At 46.8% G+C, this 19,675-nt stretch overlaps 1 protein-coding gene across 1 annotated transcript in view; it reads right to left on the bottom strand.

Moving 5' to 3' along the window:
* Positions 1-11,195, bottom strand: part of ARMH1 (armadillo like helical domain containing 1) — a 34,579-nt gene extending 23,384 nt beyond the window's left edge. The window contains exons 1-4 of the mRNA XM_087865828.1: positions 9,629-11,195; positions 4,116-4,184; positions 3,237-3,403; positions 1,756-1,952 (exon numbers count right to left, since the gene is read on the bottom strand). Coding sequence (XP_087721954.1) covers positions 1,756-1,952; positions 3,237-3,403; positions 4,116-4,184; positions 9,629-9,834 — 639 coding nt within the window. The 5' untranslated portion in view covers positions 9,835-11,195. The remainder of the gene's footprint in view (positions 1-1,755; positions 1,953-3,236; positions 3,404-4,115; positions 4,185-9,628) is intronic.
* Between the last annotated feature and the right edge of the window lie 8,480 nt (positions 11,196-19,675).

Genomic DNA, 19,675 nt, shown 5'->3' with positions numbered 1-19,675 from the left:
CTAAGCCTCCCAGGGGCCCAGGGGAAACCACTTCCACCTCCGTGCATTTTGCTGCTGCAATTTAACTTCTCCTGCCACGGGACCAACATTCACCCAAACTTTTCACGCGGGGCCCATCTTTCTGTTCCACCTACACTTAGCCTCTCCGTGGTATTTGACCCAGCTGGTCATGTTCTCCTTGTTGAAACTCTTTTCCCTACACTTTCACAGCCCTGGTTTTTTGTTTTTGTTTTTCTTTTTTCTCCTGTTTTGCTTCCATTGCTCTTTTTCAAAGAGGCAGAGTGGCATATGGAAAGACGAAGGACTTTGGGGTTAGGGAGAGATTTAAATGCCTGCTCAATACATACCTCTTCCTTAGCGTGTGGCCTTGAGGAAGTCCCCGAATACCCCTCAAGGCTCAGTTACCTCATCTTTAAAATGTCTGCCTCTACCCGCTATTGCGAAGACTAAAAGACATCGTGGAAGTAAGCCCGTGGCACAGTGCCTCGCAGGTAGGAGGCACTTAATAAATGGAAACTGGAAATAATAATGATAATCCAGCTGTTTGGTGGACCTTCTTGCTCAGCCTGTCTCTTAAATGCTGGCGATTCTCCTCTTGGTTCATTTTGCCTGACTGACCTCACTCACTTCTGCTGTTTTCAGTGATCACTTCTCTGCTCAGGAAACCCAACTGCCATCCTCATCTTGGGTCTCCTTCCGAGGCTTCAGACTTTTATTTTCTACTGTGCGGTGGGCGTTTCTACTAGATATCCTCAACGGTAATTCCTCAACTGAGCTAGGAATCGGAATCACTTGGGGAGCTTAAAAAGAAAAAGCATTACCAAAGGCCACCTGAAAGCTCTCAGAATCTATGGGAGGGAGGCCCAGTATTTGCGGGTTTTTTGTTTTTGTTGTTTTGTTTTTTGTTTTTTTTAACACAAATGACCTATTTATACCTTCTGCAGCCGGCTGGGCCTGTTCCTTAGATGGCACTTGGGGAACACACCAAGGCTCATCGAGTCAAAACCTAACTCCTGCCAAATCCAATCGGTTTTTTCCTGCTCTCTCCTGGTGGCACACGACTCAGCCTGCTGCTAAGTCCAAAGCTTGCTGTCATTTTTGACTGCTTTTCCTTTACTGCCCATGTCCCACGCGCTCCGCCTCAGAAATGTCTGTCTGACCCAGTTGCCTCTGTTCCCATGGCCATGGGGCAGGCCTCACCATCCCTTTGACCTCCTGTCTCCCAGCCTCCGCCCAGCGTGGAGCTGTTTTGAGAGCTTTTGCTACTTTATCTGCAGACCACTCTTGGACCCTCTCTTCCCTCCTTACTAGCACGGTGTCTTCATGTGGCTGCCATGTCCCAGATCGATTCCACTCACATTCCAGGGCACTGAGGGGAGGGCAGAAGCCAGGAAGAGAGAAGGAGCTTTCCCAAGCCCTCCTGTACTGTCTACAAATGCACCGTGATCCCTTCCCTACCAAACTGACTCCTGTAAGCTTTTCTACAGCCCTTCATCATCCTTGTTGCTTGTCTCAACCACTTTTAAGTCTGCCAACATCTTTCTGATCCTTGAGTAAACAGGACAAATCACTCTGCGGGGAGACATGAACTCTTTGCCCCGCCTTGGCCTTCTGGAAGTAACGCTGATTGAATAGCAGACACGCGGTGGGCAGCTGAGCTCTGTTTCTCATGCCTGCGTGCAGTGCAACCGTGGGAGGTAATTTGAAGGTTAGCGTGTTGAATCAGAACCACAGGAGCACGCAGCCCGGGCTCACCTGCGCAGTCCTGAGAGTCTGCAAGGACAGCTGCTGAGCTTTCGGGGACGCACAGGGCAGTAAAGCTATTAGACCTTTGTATACTTGATTCTGGTACTTGGGATTTCCGTGGAGCAAAGAATCCAACAGAGCCTGCACTTCTTCCTGGGTCTCTTCGGATTTAGACTTTGCCAAAAATTCTGCTACGGATCGTACACCTGAGCAAAGAAGAGAAAAATGCTCAGTTAGAAGGGGATTATGAAAACGATCCTCACTCAAGATGACATAATATGGGCGGGGGACGACTGAGATGTGCACCAGGCCCGTTCAAGTGAAACAGAATCCAGGCTCAGACCTCACGTTGCCTCACTGTCTTGTTTGCTTTATGGCTCTGTGGCCGGAGGATCTGGTTACAACACAGACACATCAGCTTGTCAGAATCTGTTCTAAAGTTTAAAATGACTCTGCAGGGGCGCCTGGGTGGCACAGCGGTTAAGCGTCTGCCTTCGGCTCAGGGCGTGATCCTGGCGTTATGGGATCGAGCCCCACATCAGGCTCCTCTGCTGTGAGCCTGCTTCTTCCTCTCCCACTCCCCCTGCTTGTGTTCCCTCTCTCGCTGGCTGTCTCTCTCTGTCAAATAAATAAATAAAATCTTTAAAAAAAAAATAAAATGACTCTGCAAAATGCACAATTAAACACGCGCTTGGGATTGCTATACGATCATTAACACGTGTGCAGCGTTCAGCACTTTACTGAACATTCTGACGAATGCTGCCTCATTTAATCCCAGAGACTATACTGAGAGGGGGGTGTTAGTCCCATTTTATGGATATATACACTGAGGCTCAGCGAGGCCACGGGGAGACATAGAGGAGAACCATGATGAAAAGTGTAGCGAGGGAAGTGCTTTGAAAAAGGAATGCGTGGGGGATGGTATCTTCCCCACCCACCTTGATCAGAGCAGTTGATGGAACATACGGAAATTACAGGGTTATTTACCCTTTGCACCACACTGTAAGCTCTTTGAGGACAAGGACTGCATTTTATTCATCTTTGTATCCCAGCCCTACACACACACATATATATACTCATATATATGTATGTATGTATATATACATATATATATACCTAGCACATATTCAAAGAATGACAATGATTTTATTTCCATTTCATTTCTAGAGTTATTCATAACTCACTTAATTTCACAAAGGATTTTAGGCAATGGCTTAATAAATCTTTGTTGAATGGATGCATGAAAGAGGATATATTTAAAATGGAGAAGTATTTCCAAAACCACCATGGAAAGATTGGAGCAAATGATCAATCAAGAAAATCATAAATCTGACTCTCGTGGTGGTGTTACGGACAGGAGCTAATTGCCTCCACTGTACAAAGTGCTTCTGTGCAACATTTTCCTAGAGCGGTGCTGGGCACCGCTACCATTTCACCCAGGCCCCTGGGGAGACATGGAATTGCCACCCCCGTCATAATACAGTACCCACCATAGCTTTCACAGATGAGCTCCTTGTACTTCCTGCCAGAGTTTGCAATAACCTGAAGTAGCCTGATGGATTCCTTCTTGTCCTCCTCCTTGATCTTCTCCAGCCCAAGTATTTCCAAGAGTGTTAGGACGCCTCCAACTTCAAGAAATTCTATAAGGTACCGGTTACTGTCCAGGAGAATACAAGAGTAGAAATAAGACACTTGTCATGTTCCTTGGCACTCACCTTTCTAAGGGACCTCAAGGTCCTTTCTTTACGTACTTTGCCCTCCTATCATCGGCAAAGTGACACAATAATTTGGAAGTTCTTCCTTCTAGCAGCAAACGCAAAAGTTAAATACATTGGGCGTTTCTTGTGTTTGGTTTTCCAGAATCTGTTCCTCTTCTTCTTGAAACAGCACCTCAACTATCCCTTGGGGAATCACCCCTCTGCCATTCATGGGCCATGTGGTTTGGGCAGGGTGAGCGGGTTACAGGGCATGCATCATTCCAACTGCAGTAATTGGTTGGGAACAGTCATGTGACCTCAGTTGGTCCAATGAGGCTCAACCCCTGGGACTTTCTTGGGAACCCCTGGCAAAGATATGCTCTCTTTCGGGGGTGGCTGAATAAGCAGGACGTATGTCTGGAGCTTCTGAGGGCCATAGCACATGGAGGCCTATGAATACAGAGGGGAACAGAGCTGAGAAACGGAGAAAAAGAAAGAGGGAGAGACCAAGTGCTGATGACATTTTTTGAGCCCCTGGATCTAGCCAGGCTTAAAATACGGATTTCCACCCACGTGGTAGAATGTGGTGGTCCGATGTGGTGTGAATGCCAAGGACACCAGGAGCCCCATATGCAACTGACACCCCAGAGTCTCTCTAGAAATAGAACTTACCTGCTCACAGCTGACAAGAAGATACCAATAGACTTTAGAAGCTTATCTAAACAGGAGCCAGTCATGTAGCTGTATGACAAGTTAAAGAGTGAATTTCGGGGTGGTTTTCCACACAGAAACCAGATCCTGTGTCGATTCCTGGTACCATCTATGGCCCAGGATGACCAACAGTTGAATTGTGCCCTTTATCTGAGAGGGGCCACTGGGTTGAAGGGGAAGAGGCGACAAACACGCAGTGGGGGGGGGCGCAGGGTGGGCAGTGCTAGCAGGCATGTTCCCAGTTCCCCAGGAAGCGTTTCCGCGGTCTGACAGGCCCCCCTAGAGAGCAAGGAGTTCTGATGAATAAAAGGTGCATGGAGAAAGCATAGTCAATTTTCCAAGCCTCTCTACGCCATGACCGTTGCACCCTCGGGTCTCAGCACAGTTCATTACTTTATGCCTCATTTTTAGACTTCTCTAAAAATAATCGGCTTCATCATTAATTCTCAATTTTGTACTTGCTCAAAGCTTTACACTGGAGGTCACTATCTTTATGAAGAATTGCGTGCCTCCCTAATAAGAACAACGGGAGATGGTGGAAAAATTAAACTCTGATTTAAAACAACCTCAGTATTTAGTGTTATTTTTTAATGTGAGCCTTGCACAAAGCTTCATTGTAATAAAGCATCCAGAGCACGCATCAGCTCAGATACAAGGTATGAAATCAACCCACAACAGAAAAGGAACCAGTCAACAATTACTAGGCTCATAACACATCACAGGCTCTTAGAACACTTAAGAAATTAGCTGAAATTATTGCAGCTCATGGAGGATGACTGAGAGCTTCCAAGACTGATAAAGGCTAATGTAATGGGTTGGAGGTAATGGTGCTTTGTTGGGGGGGAGGGCGCGTGAGGCAAATTATCTCTGCTGCACCCTGGTTCCCAGGGTGCCAATAGAAGTGGAGACAGATTGGCTCATTAGGAAAGGCTCTTTACTGCAAAAATAGTGTTTGCTCTGGAGCCAGGCTCCCCTGCCTGTTGCCGCTACAGCTGGAGGCCAGGTTATCCGCTCACAGGGTAGTCTCGGTATTTTACCTACGTTGTCCTCCACCCGGCTCCCTGCGAGCCCCAGTCCCCGTTCCCGCCTCCCTGCCTTCTCCCTCTTTTCCTCAGTTGCCAGCTGGGCTCACCAACTTTCATCACCTCTTTTTCCTGTCTCGGGCTAGTCTTGCTTTCACAGTCACTCATTACACATATTTCTGGTCCATTAGTTCGGGAAGTTTGCCACAGTATCAGCAGGCGCTGCCTAGTACTAAGCATTTATCGTGTGCCAGGCACTGTGCTGCTCTGCTGGCCTTGTCTCATTTACTCCTCACTGCAGCCTGAGGTGGCTGCTAGTAAGATGTCCATTTACTTCCTGAGCACACAGTCTCAGACAGGTTAATGACCTGTCCAGGTCGCAAAGTGAACTGATGGAACTGGGATTGGAACCTAGCGGTCTAGCTCAGCGTCTGAGTTCTTCCTGTCAGGCTTTCCTGCCTGTGGACAGATGGAGGCTGTGGGGCTGTGTATGCAGATTATCTCCTGGGATGGTGTTGGAGGTGGAACTGTGGGTCTGCCCCCTCCCTGGGGAGGGAGGCAGTGAAGGAGAATGGATGGCATATGGGCTTTGGGACAGACAAGACCCATTTGAAGCCTTATCTCTGCCAGTCACTAGTAAATTACTCAACCTTTTCAAAGCCCATCTCTCTTATCTATAAAATGGGATAATGCCAATCACCTATTAGGCTTGGCGTTAGGATCAATGAGATAATATTTGTACATCACACAGCTCAGTGCCTAGAGCATAAAAAGACTCAATAAATGGTAATAGTACTTTTGTCATTATAATACACAAATCCTTAGTTTTTAGTGGCCTCTTCTGGAAGTTCAAGGTTAAAAAAGGGGTTTGAAGCTAATGGGAGATTAGGTGGTAGTTGATTTTGCAAAAACATAATGATGTTATGTTGATTTGTTTTCCTTCCAAATCCACCATAACTAGAGGGCTTCGGAGGGGGTGTGGGGGTCACTGAGTTAACACACTACCTCACTTCAGCTGGTCTCTTTTCTCTGTTGTCACAGAAAGTTAGGAAACTATGCATAATGTCAGGTGTAGGCACTGAACATACAACTTTGTGTTGAAAGCATGGTTCTGTCAGTCATTTAGAAAGCGCGCCGTGTCTCGTAAACACTGGGCATTCTGACTGGCACTTGGGAGATGGGGAAGAATGATACGATGCCGAGGGTAGCAGGTGCAATGACTAAGAAGAGAACACTACCACTTAAGGGGTAGGGAGGAAAGATCCTGCAACAGAGACTGAGAACTGGCCACGGGAGAAGGTGGGGGACAGGACAGCACAGGAGGGGGCAGGGGTCAAGCAGGACCAGGGCTAGGGGGAGGTGAGTGAGGCATGGGCTTCAGTTGTGAAATTTCAGGGGGCATCAAACAACTCAGTGATCAGATAATGTTCCATAGCACGATTTTTAAAAAAATCAAAATTAATACCAAAAAAATCCATGATGAATAAGATATTAAAGTTTTCAATGACGATGGGATGTGAGCCTGCGCTTGCACAACCCTGACTCCCTCACCTCCTCCCGAGGTCACATGGGAAATGCTGCCAAGGAAGATGAGGAGGGAAAAAGGTGGTCTACATTTGGTGACCAAGAGGTTGCTGATAACCGTGGTGAGGTTAGTGTCATAGGTTGTGAGGTGGAGGCCAAATTATAGGTGCTGATGTTTCTCAAAGTACCATCTTTGGACCACAGGCATCAGAGTCCCCCAGCAGGGTGCTTATTAGAAACAAAGAGGCCAGGGAGCCTCCCTCAATCTACTAAATCAGAACAGCTGGGTGGGGGTGGGGAGCAGGCTGGTAATCTGCAATTTAAACCTCTTTTATGCACACTAATGTCTGAGGACAGTGGGGTCAACCTAGAGACATAATCAGTGGTATTCCCCTTGACCTGTTCTAGGCCTGAGTCTGATTAGAAACTTTATCAAGGACTCAACTGTAAGAAAAAGAGAGCTGTGGTTACCTAAGCCTTTACTTCTGCCCAGCCACAGACTCTGGTTCATTCATTCCTTCACTGACCAAACATGTAGTACATACCGCTTATGTGAACAGGCATGGTCCTGGGCATTCGGAATGCAGAGATGAGGAGAACAGATGTGATTCCCGCCCTCACAGATCCTATAATCCAGTGGGGAAGAGAGATCTATTTTTTTAAAGTTTTTTTTTTTTTTAAGATCTTATTTATTTATTTGACAGAGAGAGAGAGAGCTCAAGCAGGGGGAGCGGCAGGTAGAGGGAGAGGGAGAAGAAGACTTCCTGCTGAGCAAGGAGCCCGATGCGGGGCTTGATGCCAGCACCCTGAGATCATGACCTGAGTCAAAAGCAGACATGGTTGACTGAGACACCCAGGTGCTCCTAAAGATTTATTTATTTATTTGACAGAGAGAGAAAGAGAGAGAGGTGGGGGGAGGGGGAGAGGGAGAGAAAAACTTTAAGCAGACCGTGCTGAGCGTGGAGCCGGATGTGGGACTCCATCTCATGACCCTGAGATCACAACCTGAGCCTAAACCAAGAGTCGGACGATTAACCAACTGCACCATCCAGGTGCCCGAGATATTTTTTAAAAAGATTTATTTATTTATTTGGGAGAGAGAGAGAGAGAGAGTGCATGCGTGCGCAAGAGCACGGGGGGGGGGGGGAGTGGGGGGAGGGGCAGGGGGAGAGGGAGAGAAAATCCCAAGCAGACTCCTGCTGAGTGCGTGAACCTGACACGGGGCTCAATCTCAGAACCCTGAGATCATGACCTGAGCTGAAATTAAGAGTCGGACACTTAATCGACTGAGCCACCCATGTGCCCCGATATTAAGCAGGTACAAACGATACAACGTTATAGTGATTAAGACAGAGGAGCTGCCATGAGCAGCTGTAAGAGGGGAACCTAGGCTAGTCTAGGGCTCAGAAAAGGGTTTCCAGAGAAAGGGATGTTTAGACTGAGATCCGAATGATGGAGTAAGAATTAGTCAAATAAGGAATAGGTTTAGAGGAGAGGAGAGGGTTCAGGCAAGGAGAAAAATATATAATAAAAGGATCTGAGGGGCGCCTGGCTGGCTTAGTCAGTGGAGCACGTGACTCTTGATCTCAGGGTTGTGAGTTCGAGCCCCCATTGGGTATAGAGATTAATAAAAAATAAAATCTTAAAAAAAAAGGAAGGATCTGAGATGATCACGGAATGCTGTTGGCACACAGAGCAGGAATAACCCAAACTATCAAATCTGTCTTCAACCCCAATCTGTCTCTAGGACTCCTGAGCACGGGCACCTCAAACACAACATGTCCCAAACCAGACTTATCTACCCCAACTGCTCTTCTTGTATTCTCTTCCCACATAATGGCACCCCATTCACCCAGTTTCCCAAGCCAGAAACGTGAGAGTCATCCTGTGGGGTGCAAGTGGAGATGGTAGTTGGATTAATAGATATAGACCTCAGATTCCAGAGAGAAATGTGAGAGCCCTTAACCTTGGAGTTGTGTGGACACCATGACGATGGATTAGGTCACTGAGGGAGAGGGATGAGGATGGAGTCCCAAGAAATAGGCACATTTCAGGGATAGCTGAAGAAAATGAGGAACAGACAGAAAGAAAGGAGAAAACCAAGAGAACTGGTATCACAAAAACCAAGGGAAGAGTGGGCGGTTTTTTATTTTTGTGATGATCTGTGCTTTTTTTTCTTCTTCCTTTCCTTCCTTCCTTCCTTCCTTCCTTCCTTCCTTCCTTCCTTCCTTCCTTCCCTCTTACTGAAGTTTAATTGACATATAACATTATGTTAGTTTCAGGGAAGAGTTTTTTGAGAAGTGGTAATGGTTGACAAATGCCGTTGAGAGGTCATGTGTAATGACCAAGGATGTAGTCACTGGGTTTTGCAATTAGAACAACAGCGGTAACCTTGGCAAGACCTGCATCAGTGAAGGGGACAGAAGTCAGACTGCAGTGGGCAGAGGAGAAAAGGGAGGTGAAGAAGTGTAGACGGGGAAAGTCGATAACCTTTTCAAAAAGCTTCACCATAAAGGGCGGGAACTAGGTGGAATACTGCTTTGAGACAGGGATTTAATTTAATTTTTAAGGTAGAAGAGATTTGAGCATATGTAAATACCGATGAAAAAGCTGGTAAGGAGGCAAAAGGGAAGGCCATCAGAGAGAAAGAATAAAGTCCCCGAGGGCAGAGAGAGCATTAACCCCAGACAGAAGGAAGACCCACATCGAATCTGATGGGAGCGGAAGAGGTTAGGGGTGAGAATGAGGATACGTGTATAGGCTGGGAAGACAGGAAGGGAGGGAGTTCTTGACTTTGCGGATGCTACTTGGATCAGCACATGTCCTGATCTACAATTTTAGGGAGAATCAAGAGAAGTCTCTCCTAGTAATCTTCGTTCCTTTTCTCCTTCGAAGATTGCCCAATTTATTTCTGTTCAGCAAGGATACATGAGTCTAAGCCAGGTGGTCAGGCGGGCCAGGAACAAGCTGGCCCCCTGGGAAAACTCCTGCTCTAGTTCAGGGGACGTCTTGCCTTGGTTGGTCTTGATGAAATTGTCGAGGATGTGACTCCTTGCGACTTTGCCAGCATTGTCCCAATCCTGTAAAAAACTCAAGAGCCGGCTAATTGCTGCCTGCTCCTTTATGGAAGTCATGGTCAGTCAGTCCTGAAGTCGGCTACAGAGGGAGGGAAAACAGACAGGTTACCAAAATATTCAGAACCATGCCAGTCCTATGGGTTACTCTAGGGGTTTTGCTTTTCCAGCAATCGGCTGGAGGCAGGGTGAGCCTCTGTCACCCATGTAGATGTTGTGACATCCAAAATACGCCTCTAGAAGAGATCATCTCCTACTTGAACGGGGAGGATTTCCTGTGCTGTAATGGCGTTAAGAATATCAAGGCGGTAGATGTCTACTTCACGTTTAGGAGCTAACATTTTAGCTCCTTGGATCCCTGCTGGTGCCAACTAAAGGACCAGCTGAGATGAAGGTGCTTGCTAAAAACCTGGGTCCCTTTTGCCCCTCACTTCACACAGGGCCAGAGATTTGGGGGTCTTGAGAGACCCGGCCCTTCTCATACCAATCAGCTAAGGAAAAATGCTCCTTAACCTTGTAGCTTGGGCTTTTATACTAACTCTCTTAAAAACAACTGAAAAAAAAAATAAGAAGAAAAAGTTTCCATTCCATAGTTGGATTAATGGGCTGTGGTTTGTAGGAGTCCGTGTCCTTGGGAGAGTGTTTTCAGTGGGGGAGGGAAGGTTTAAAATAAACCCGTTTTCCAAAAATAGTTGTGATTGAAAGTGTTATTATCCATAACAAATGTTAGTGCTGATGGGAGAGAGGCATGTGTGATTCTTTTGTCTAACAGACAAGTGAAAGTCATATTTCACATTATCATGGGGTTTTCTGTGATTTACAGAATATTTGTGAAACATTACTTGCAGGGGCCATGATTGATATGGAGAGGACAGCTTGTGTGTAGGGGAGATGTGTATTTCACGAAGACTGTTCAACATGAAATTTACAGTCCCATAAAGTGCTTCTACATCTTCGCCAGAGATCTAGTTAAAAGGACTTTACAGTCTGAAACATCCTAAAATTGATTCTAAATTAACGTTTCCTCACATGTATTTGAGATATTGATGGGGCCCAGCTATCAGAATTTTATTAGGAAGCAATAATCTGAGGCACACGGAGACAGACATACATACACGCCAACCTCCACTACTCCCCAGAGGACACTGGATATGCGCTCCCGGGAAGGGCGTCCACGTAGCCTCTGGGATGGAGACAACCACGAAACCCTGTCAGCCTTAACAGCCAGGTGAATGACTGTGGATCAACCTAGAGACAAAAATGACCAAAATCCCTCATAGGATCAGGCATCAATCACGGTGAATGACATTATAGCCCTAAGTCTGAGAATAAGTTTCAGAGGCCGAGGCCACCTTCCATAGTCAAACTGGCCTCAAGAAAATAGGGATGAGTGGCTGTTTTGGACCCAAGGGAGGAGGAGTTGAAACACCACTGTTTGCTTTATAAGGAAGGAAAGCACCCTGTGCCCACCCAGCTGTCCCCCAATTCTCCACCCCCCCCCCGTCGTGGGTGGACCCTTTCTAGGATCAGAATTTAAAGTGCCATCAGAGATGCACCCAGCAATTCTAGGACATGGAGGGTGGGAAACTTGCAGCTGGGCATGCCCGTTAGGGCCTCTGACTTTTCCTTGGATCTTCCCTATCTTACTCTTTCCTTAACAGGAAAAGGAAACCACAGATGGCAGCTTTCCAAGTCACAGTCATGCAGCTGTGAACCAGCAACATGCAGGGCAGGCCCGTCACGTGGCACCGTGGGAGGTGCCGTGGGAGATGGGGAGATGAGGCGCTGCCTGGGCCTGGAGGAGCCCGGATCTTGTGGTACAGGGGAAGAGCATGAGATTTGGAGTCAGACTGGGAGCCAAGGAGAGAGGCCTCAGAAGAAACCAATCCTGCAACCCCTTGATCTCAGACACCTTGATCAGAACCTCCAGACCCTGAGACAACCAATTTCTGTTGGTTAAGCCCCCCCAGCCTACCGCGCTTTGTAATGGCAGCCCCAGCAATCTCAGACATTACCCTTACTTGACTTAACCTGTTTTAGGCGGTATTTCTTACTCTGGCTCTTGAGGAATTAGCTTCTCAAACCAGGCTAACTTCCATTTTTTTCTCCCCTTATCCTCACAATGTAGTTTTCCACAATTTATAGTTAAATCGATAGGTAGTGTTTACATCATTGACCAGGTAGACACACACTGTTCACTCAAGCTGTAAACTACTATTACATTTTCTTTCCCTCACAGGTTGGGTTTTACCTGGATTAATCATTGTTTCTTTTTTCAATTGTTTAGATTTCTGAGTACCTGGAGCTATTTTCTTCCAAATGTTCCAAACACATAGCAATTTTTCCAAATGCTCAGCCCCTAACTGATCAGTTCCATCTTTTCTCTGGCAACTTCTTTCCCACAGACCTCCGTCTTTCTGCTCCAGTTTGGACTGGTTGCTTGCTAAGCCTGGCACACAAATGTTGTCCTGGGATTTCCTTTTGCCAGTTCTCTCTGCTGACTGTCCCATTTCCTGGACCTAGCTTTTCCTCCTTTTTGGTTTGCTCTCTTGTTGAAGCACATTCCTCAGTAGTTTCCTATGAAATGAAAATTACTTTTTGTATGTATCCTTGAAAGTCTGAAAGTATATTGACCTTGTGTTATATTGGTTGGATATATAATTCCATGTTAGAAATAAACTTACCTCGGATTGAGCCTCCCCAGTGTTGCTGGTTGAGAAGTCTGACATCATTCTGATTTATGTGCCATGGACTGTGGCTTGTTTTTTCATTCTCGATGCTTTTAAACACTTTTCTGAAATTATAGGATGGTATGTCTTGTTCCAGGTCTTTTTTACTCAGTATTCTAGGTCCTTGGTGGGCTCTTTTGATCAGGTGCTATGTCCTTTGAGTTTCGGAAATTTCTTTATCAGGCAATAACTAGTCTTTTCATTGAAGGACACATAAATGTCAGCTAGTGAAGGGCTTTTTCTTCCTCCTGGGGGTCTTCAGGACTTCTCTACCTCCCGGGGATGGGGTGTAGTGAGAGGGTGGGGGTGCTAGGTGCCTGGCATCTGGCATCCCGGGAATGGGGCTGAGGGAGGGGCTGGAGCTCCACAAAGCAGTATGTAGGCCTTCCCATCGTTACTCAGTTTTCCACCCTAGTTCTCATCCCTGCCCTTCAAACTATGCCTGAGGTCTCTGAGTATGAGGGCCTCCGGAATTCAATCTCCTTCCTCCCTACGCAGCATGAGAGTTTAGAGTGGGCACGTAGCTTTTGAGAAAGGAGCACTGGGGTGGGGGCAAAGTGCTCTGCATACAGACTTCAGCCAGTCCCCTGTGTTTAACCCCATACCTCATGTCTAACCTGTGCTAACTCGGGCCTCCAAGGCACTAAGCTTTTTAGAGGTTAAACTGGGTGAACTGACTTGCTTCTTGTTGGTAATCTCCCCTTGCTGGCACTTAGTTTGTAATTTCTTAGGATGTTTCAAGCCAGGTAACATTCCCCCACCTGCCTTCTACCTTCCAAATATTTGTCCAGCTTTCATCTGCTGTTGCCTCCTTCTCTGAACTTTTGTGACTTAATACCTTTCTGTATTCCTTTTTTTAAAAGATTTATTTATTTATTTTAGGGAGAGAGAGAGATCATGAGAGAGAGCATGAGTGGGGAGAGGGAGAAGCAGGCTCCCTGCAGCAGGAAGCCTGGCATACCCGTGCGGGGCTTGATCCCAGGATCCTGGGATCATGACCTGAGCCAAAGGCAGATGCTTAACCGACTGAGCCACCCAGATGCCCCTATATTTCTTTATTTTTTAAAGGTTTTATTTACTTTTTTAGAGGGGGGAGGGGCAGAGAGGGAGAGACAAACTTAAGCTCGACATGGGGATCCATCTCATGACCCTAAGATCATGACTTGAGCAGAAACCAAGAGTCGGAGGCTTAACTAACTGAGCCACCCAGGTGCCCTGCCTTTCCATATTTCTTCAGTGTTACGTCAGGAAGGTTTGGAGAGGTAGGGGAGAAAAGGACTAGAGTTATGTTTAATCAAGAGTCTCCAGCCACTTATTTACTTTTATCTCAACTTTTCTTCAAAATAAGACTTTTAAAAAATTTTTATTTATTTAAATTTAATTAATTAACATATATTGTATTATTAGTTTCAGAGGTAGAGTTCAGTGATTCATCAGTCTTATATAATACCCAGTGCTCATTACATCACGTGCCCTCCTTAATGCCCATCACCCAGTTACCCCATCTCCCCCTCCCCTCCAGCAACCCTCAGTTTGTTTCCTATGGTTAAAAGTCTCTTATGGTTTGTCTCCCTCTCCCATTTTATCTTGTTTTATTTTTCCTTCCCTTCCCCTATGCTCCTCTGTTTTGTTTTTTAAATTCTACACATGAGTGAAATCATATAATTGTCTTTCTCTGATTGACTTATTTCGCTTAGCATAATACCCTCTAGTTCCATCCATGTCCTTGCAAATGGCAAGATTTCATTTTTTTGATGGCTGAGTAATATTCCATTGTATATATCTACCCCATCTTCTTTATCCATTCATCTGTCAGTGGACATCTGGGCTCTTTCCATAGTTTGGCTATTGTGGACACTGCTGCTATAAGCATTGGGGTGCAGGTGCCCCTTTGGATCATTCATTTGTATCTTTGGGGTAAATACTTAGTAGTGCAATTGCTGGGTCATAAGGTAGCTTTATTTTTAACTTCTTGAGGAACCTCCACACTGTTTTCCAGAGTGGCTGTACCACCTTGCATTCCCACCAACAGTGTAAGAGAGTTCCCCTTTCTCCACATCCTTACCAACATCTGTTGTTTCCTGACTTGTTAATTTTAGCCATTCTGACCGACCAGTGCGAGGTGGTATCTCACTGTGGTTTTGATTTGTATTTCCCTGATGATAAGTGACGTTGAGCATTTTTTCATGTGTCTGTTAGCCATTTGTATGTCTTCCTTAGAGAAATGTCTGTTTATGTCTTCTGCCCATTTCTTGATTGGATTATTTGTTCTTTGGGGGTTGAGTTTGATAAGTTCTTGATAGATTTTCGATACTAACCCTTTATCTGATAAGACATTTGTAAGTATCTTCTCCCATTCCTTTGGTTGTGTTTTGGTTTTGTCGACTGTTTCCTTTGCTATGCAAAAGCTTTTTGTCTTGATGAAGTCCCAATAGTTCATTTTTGCCTTTGTTTCCCTTGCTTTTGGAGATGTGTCTGGCAGGAAGTTGCTATGGCTGAGGTCAAAGAGGTTGCTGCCTGTGTTCCCCTCTAGGATTTTGATGGATTCCTGTCTCACATTTAGGTCTTTCATCCACAAAATAAGACTTGATGAGGATTACAAACAAATCCCCTCCCCCCAAAAAAACCCCAAACCAAACAACCAGTAAGTACAATTTTAAAAAGGATTAAAAAGAAGAAAACAGTGGGAAAAGGAGAGAAATATGTCAATTTCAGGAGCGAGTTGCTGGGATAAGTTCTGTATCTGAGCTTCTTCTTGACTACCAAATATAAGGGGATACATTATGTGTCTTTCATGGTGCAGGGAGGAGAGATGGAATGATGGCAGGGAGAAGAAATTAACATTTTGTAGTGTTTATAGAGCTAGTCACATAGAATATATTTTATGGACATTATTTATTTTAATCTTCTTAAGTTCCTGAGGAGGTCGGTATTATTATCCCCAGTTTTCAGCTGTAAAAACTAAGGTTTAGACAGGTTTGCTCATTTATTGAAGGTCTCACAGCTAAACAAGGGTGGAAGCAAAAACGCCCCTCAGACTGTGTACAACTCCAGAGCCCAGGTTCTCCCCATTAAACGGGAAGCACGGATTCTGCTCCCCCCGTGTTCCAAAATGTCACCCATAACCTCTTGTTGTCAAATTCTGTGGCTAACGTGCAGTCCCTTCTTGCTTGGGCTCTGATGGATTGTGGGTGACTCTCTGAACATTTCCTTCCTGACCTCACTCTCCCCTGCTTCTGCCCCTCGCTGGACCCTCCTCAGGTTCCTCTGTAGCTCCGTTCTGTCCTCAGTTGTCTTCTCGCACTTTGTTATCCCCTTTATTTCCGGCACTTTGTATTACAGTGTAGGCTTCGTGACTCCCAACCCATGTTGTCAGCCTGGGCCTGTCTCCTGAGGTCCAGATGCCTGTACCTAAAGGACTAGCGGAAGTCTCCATCCTCATATTTCACACACTCTTCAAGTCTGAGGTCCCCAGCGCGTTAAGCGTCCGACTCTTGATTTCGGCTCAGGTCATGATCTCAGGGTCCTGGGACTGAGCCCCACATTGGATTCTGTGCTCAGCAGGGAGTCTGCTTGAGATTCTCTCCCTCCCCCTGCCCCTCCCCCATGTTTGAGCACACACGTGTGTGTTCTCAAATAATCCTTAAAAAAATGCAAATTTGACAGATTGCCCTGCTTCAAAGCCTTCAGCTGTTCCTCATTACCCTCAAGATAGAGTTTCAAACATCTCAGCCCGAAGAACTTCTGTCTAAATTCTGCCACAACCAAACTCTGACCTCCCTTCGCCCCCGCTCCTTGTCCCTGCTTCCAGCGGGAATTTAGATGGGGCAGCCGGCTTTCCCAGGCTTCACAAACCGGTTTCTAACTTCCCCATACCAAATGGTTTCTTTTCTGCCAGCTCAAGCCTCCTGTCCTTCCCCCTCTGCCGCCTGGGTGCTCAGTTGTGGTCCTCCCTCACGCTCACGATGGCTTGGCCAGCTGTCTTCCTGTTCACCCGAGCGCGCCTGGGCGGGTTCAACACCAACATGTCCCATCTTCGCCATCTGGGTGGCTGGCAGCACCCCTGGCATAATGACAGGTGCTCAACAAGTGTTATTTACACTCACATCCGACACAGTGTGCTCATCATGAGCACTTTAATTTCCTTAACTCCACTCAGTAATTAATTAAACAGATGTCCTGGGTGCCGACTCCAAGCAAGCACCGTGAGTGGGACTGGTTAACATGACAAATACAGTCCTTGCCCTCAAGGTGCTTAGAGAGTGGTGGGTGGAGAGAAAGGCAACCTGGTGATTTTAACAGAAAGAGAAAAGTGCTCGGGTGGGGTAAATCCCAGGATGTGTTGGAACAGGTAGGAGAGGCATAAAACCTAGACTCCAATGACCTTGAACTTGCACTTCCAACCAACCCAGCATCCACACTCACGAGCCACATGCTAAACTCTGTGACAATCCCCAGCTCCTTACCCTTACGTCGACTCTTGGGTTTAACAAAAAGCCACGAGGCAAGAATGTCCCCACAGTCCTCTTCATTCTTCCCATGTGATCTGTACCCACACGTGTCTTCCCATCTTCCTTCCCTCCTCCCAGAGCTCCCCATCTGTCCATCCTGCCTCCTTAGGGCCCTCACTCCATCCACTGCTCCCTCCTCTTCTGTATCCTCAACTGCTCTCTTTATTTAGGCGTTTTTCTTGTTAATGTACTTAATTCTTGCCTAGCCTAAAACAAAAACAAGCAAAAAAGGAAAACAAATCCCACTTACCTCAACCCCACATCTCCCTCCAGTCACCTCTCTGGTTTTCTCACTTCACAGCAAACCTTCTTAAAAACCTTCTATACACTCTTTCCTGTTCTCCCACTGACCGTTCTCTCCTCAACCCACTGCGATTTTGCTTTTCCCTCCCCCATCACCCATCCCCCACACTCCACTGCCATCACTTTACCCAGTGTCTCTAACCTCCTAATTGCTCAGTTCAGTGAGGACAGTTCAGTCTTTCGCTCTCTTGTCCTGCTGCTGCCACAACTAACACCAGTGACCCTTCCTCCTGCTCCGAATGCCTGCTTCCCCGATGCCTCTGCGCCATGACTTCTTCTCTTGGCCGGCCTGCATCTCCGGCAGCTGCCTCCCTCTGCCCCAGCTTGGGCCTCCAGTGCCCGTCGCATTGCATGAAAGCCTCAGTAAGCTGCCTCAAACACGATTAGGAGTCTCTCTGCCTGACCTCCAATCTCACTGTCAGCAATTCCATTAGACATGAAATGCAACAAATAGTGGCAGACAAGTGTGTCCCATCCTTATGCTCGGCCTCTAGGGATACGTGTGGAAAAGACACAGTTTGGGGGTGGCATAGAGTCCTCTAGATAAGCAACTTCAGTTTCAATAGTGTGTTATGTGCTATGATGGGGGTAAGTACAGGACACTTTGGGAATGTGAGCAAGGGACATCTAACCCAGCCATGGCCGGGGTAGTGGCTGTTCTGGAAGGCATTCCAGAAGAGATGCCATCCAGGCTAAAAGGTGATTGATAGCCAGCCAGGTGAAGAGGTGATGAAACTGTCTTTCAGGTAGAGGAAGTAAAATATGCAAAGGCGTAGAGACGAGAGACTGTAAGGCATGTTTAAAGAATTGCAAGTGGGAGGTGGTATAGGGCTGTGGTTAGGAACACAGACACCAGAGCTCCATGATCTCCCACCTTCCGGCTGTGTGACCTTACACAAAGTACTTAACCTCTCTAGGCTTCAGCTTTCTTACCTGAGAAGAGGTGATGATGCCTCACAGGGCCAATAGAGCTTAGCTCTATTTTCACGGCTGAAATTGTTCAGAACGGCAGGAGCGCAGTCTGAGGGTGGAAATGGCGAGGGATAAACTGTGCCAATAGGCAGAGGCTAGAGACTGCGCGTGCTGTGCTGCAGGGTCTGCTCTCAGTCCCCAGGGCCACGTGGAAGTACTGAAGGGTTCTACGTCATCGGTGACAAAAGAGTTTGTTCTAGAAATATCCTCTTGACTGCAGTGTAGAAAGATGATCGTAAGGGGGCAAGGCTGGAAGTGGGGCACCAGTTAGGAGGCTGTTCCCCTAATCTTGGCAAAAGATGGTGGTGGCAGTAGGGCTGGAGAGAAGCAGAAACGCTACACATTTCTGGAGGAGGGAGAAGCAGCAGGACCTGGCGAATGGCAGTGGAGGATGAAAGTGGGGGAGGAATCAAGGATGCCCAGCTGACCTTGCTTCCTACTTCACAGAGAAAATAGGGCCCATCAGGTATACCTCCCTTCTCTACCCTACCAGGTCAGCACCCAGCCCTTCCATGTGCGCGGCAGTTTGCCCCTCCATCTTCAATCTTTCCATCTTTCTGACTCCCCTTAAACACCTGCTCAATCTTCACCAACCAAAATCAATACATAACACCTTCCTTGATTGCCTTTCCCTCAAGCTTCTACCCTTCCTCCCTTCTTCACCACCAAATTTCTCCCGCTGGCCTACAGGATAAAGTGTGGCATACAAGGCCCTTCAAACTTGGCCTGAGGCTAACCTCATCTCTTCTCAACTTCCCAGGACCCTTCCACGGCCCTCGGCATCTCAGTGTTGCTCTGCCATCAAGAATGGCCAGCTTCCTCTTTGCCCTTTGGCTCATTCTCCAAGACAATTAGGGGCTGTTGGTTTTGTGGTCCCACATATGCCACCTCTTCCCCAACTCTGCTGTAAAACTTTACCCTCCTTGGGGCGCCTGGGTAGCGCAGTCGTTAAAGCGTCTGCCTTCGGCTCAGGGCGTGATCCCGGCGTGCCGGGATCGAGTCCCACATCGGGCTCCTCTGCTGGGAGCCTGCTTCTTCCTCTCTCACTCCCCTGCTGTGTTCCCTCTCTCGCTGGCTGTCTCTCTGTCACATAAATAAATAAAATCTTAAAAAAAAAAAAAAAAAAACTTTACCCTCCATCCCACTGGAGTATGAATTCTTCAAGGGCAGGGGTTGGTCTTCCCTATCTTTCTGTCCCCAGGGTCTGGCATAATGCCTGGCACAAACTAGATGTTTAATAAATGCTTACTGGGTGAATGAAGAAATCAGCCAGCTCTTGTTTGGATGATTATATCTGAATGTCCATGATATGTAGGTCCATAAAACTACCAACTTCCCAAAGCCGCCATGTTCAGAGTGGCAGAATCTCCATCCAAGAAGGCCAGT

This window comes from Ursus americanus, chromosome 12 (assembly GCF_024610735.1).
Source record: "Ursus americanus isolate L20-20 chromosome 12, mUrsAme1.1.p, whole genome shotgun sequence".
NCBI classification, from domain to species: Eukaryota; Metazoa; Chordata; class Mammalia; order Carnivora; family Ursidae; genus Ursus; species Ursus americanus.
The sequence above is the reverse complement of the archived record's forward strand: the minus strand, read 5'-3'. Positions and strand labels throughout refer to the sequence as shown.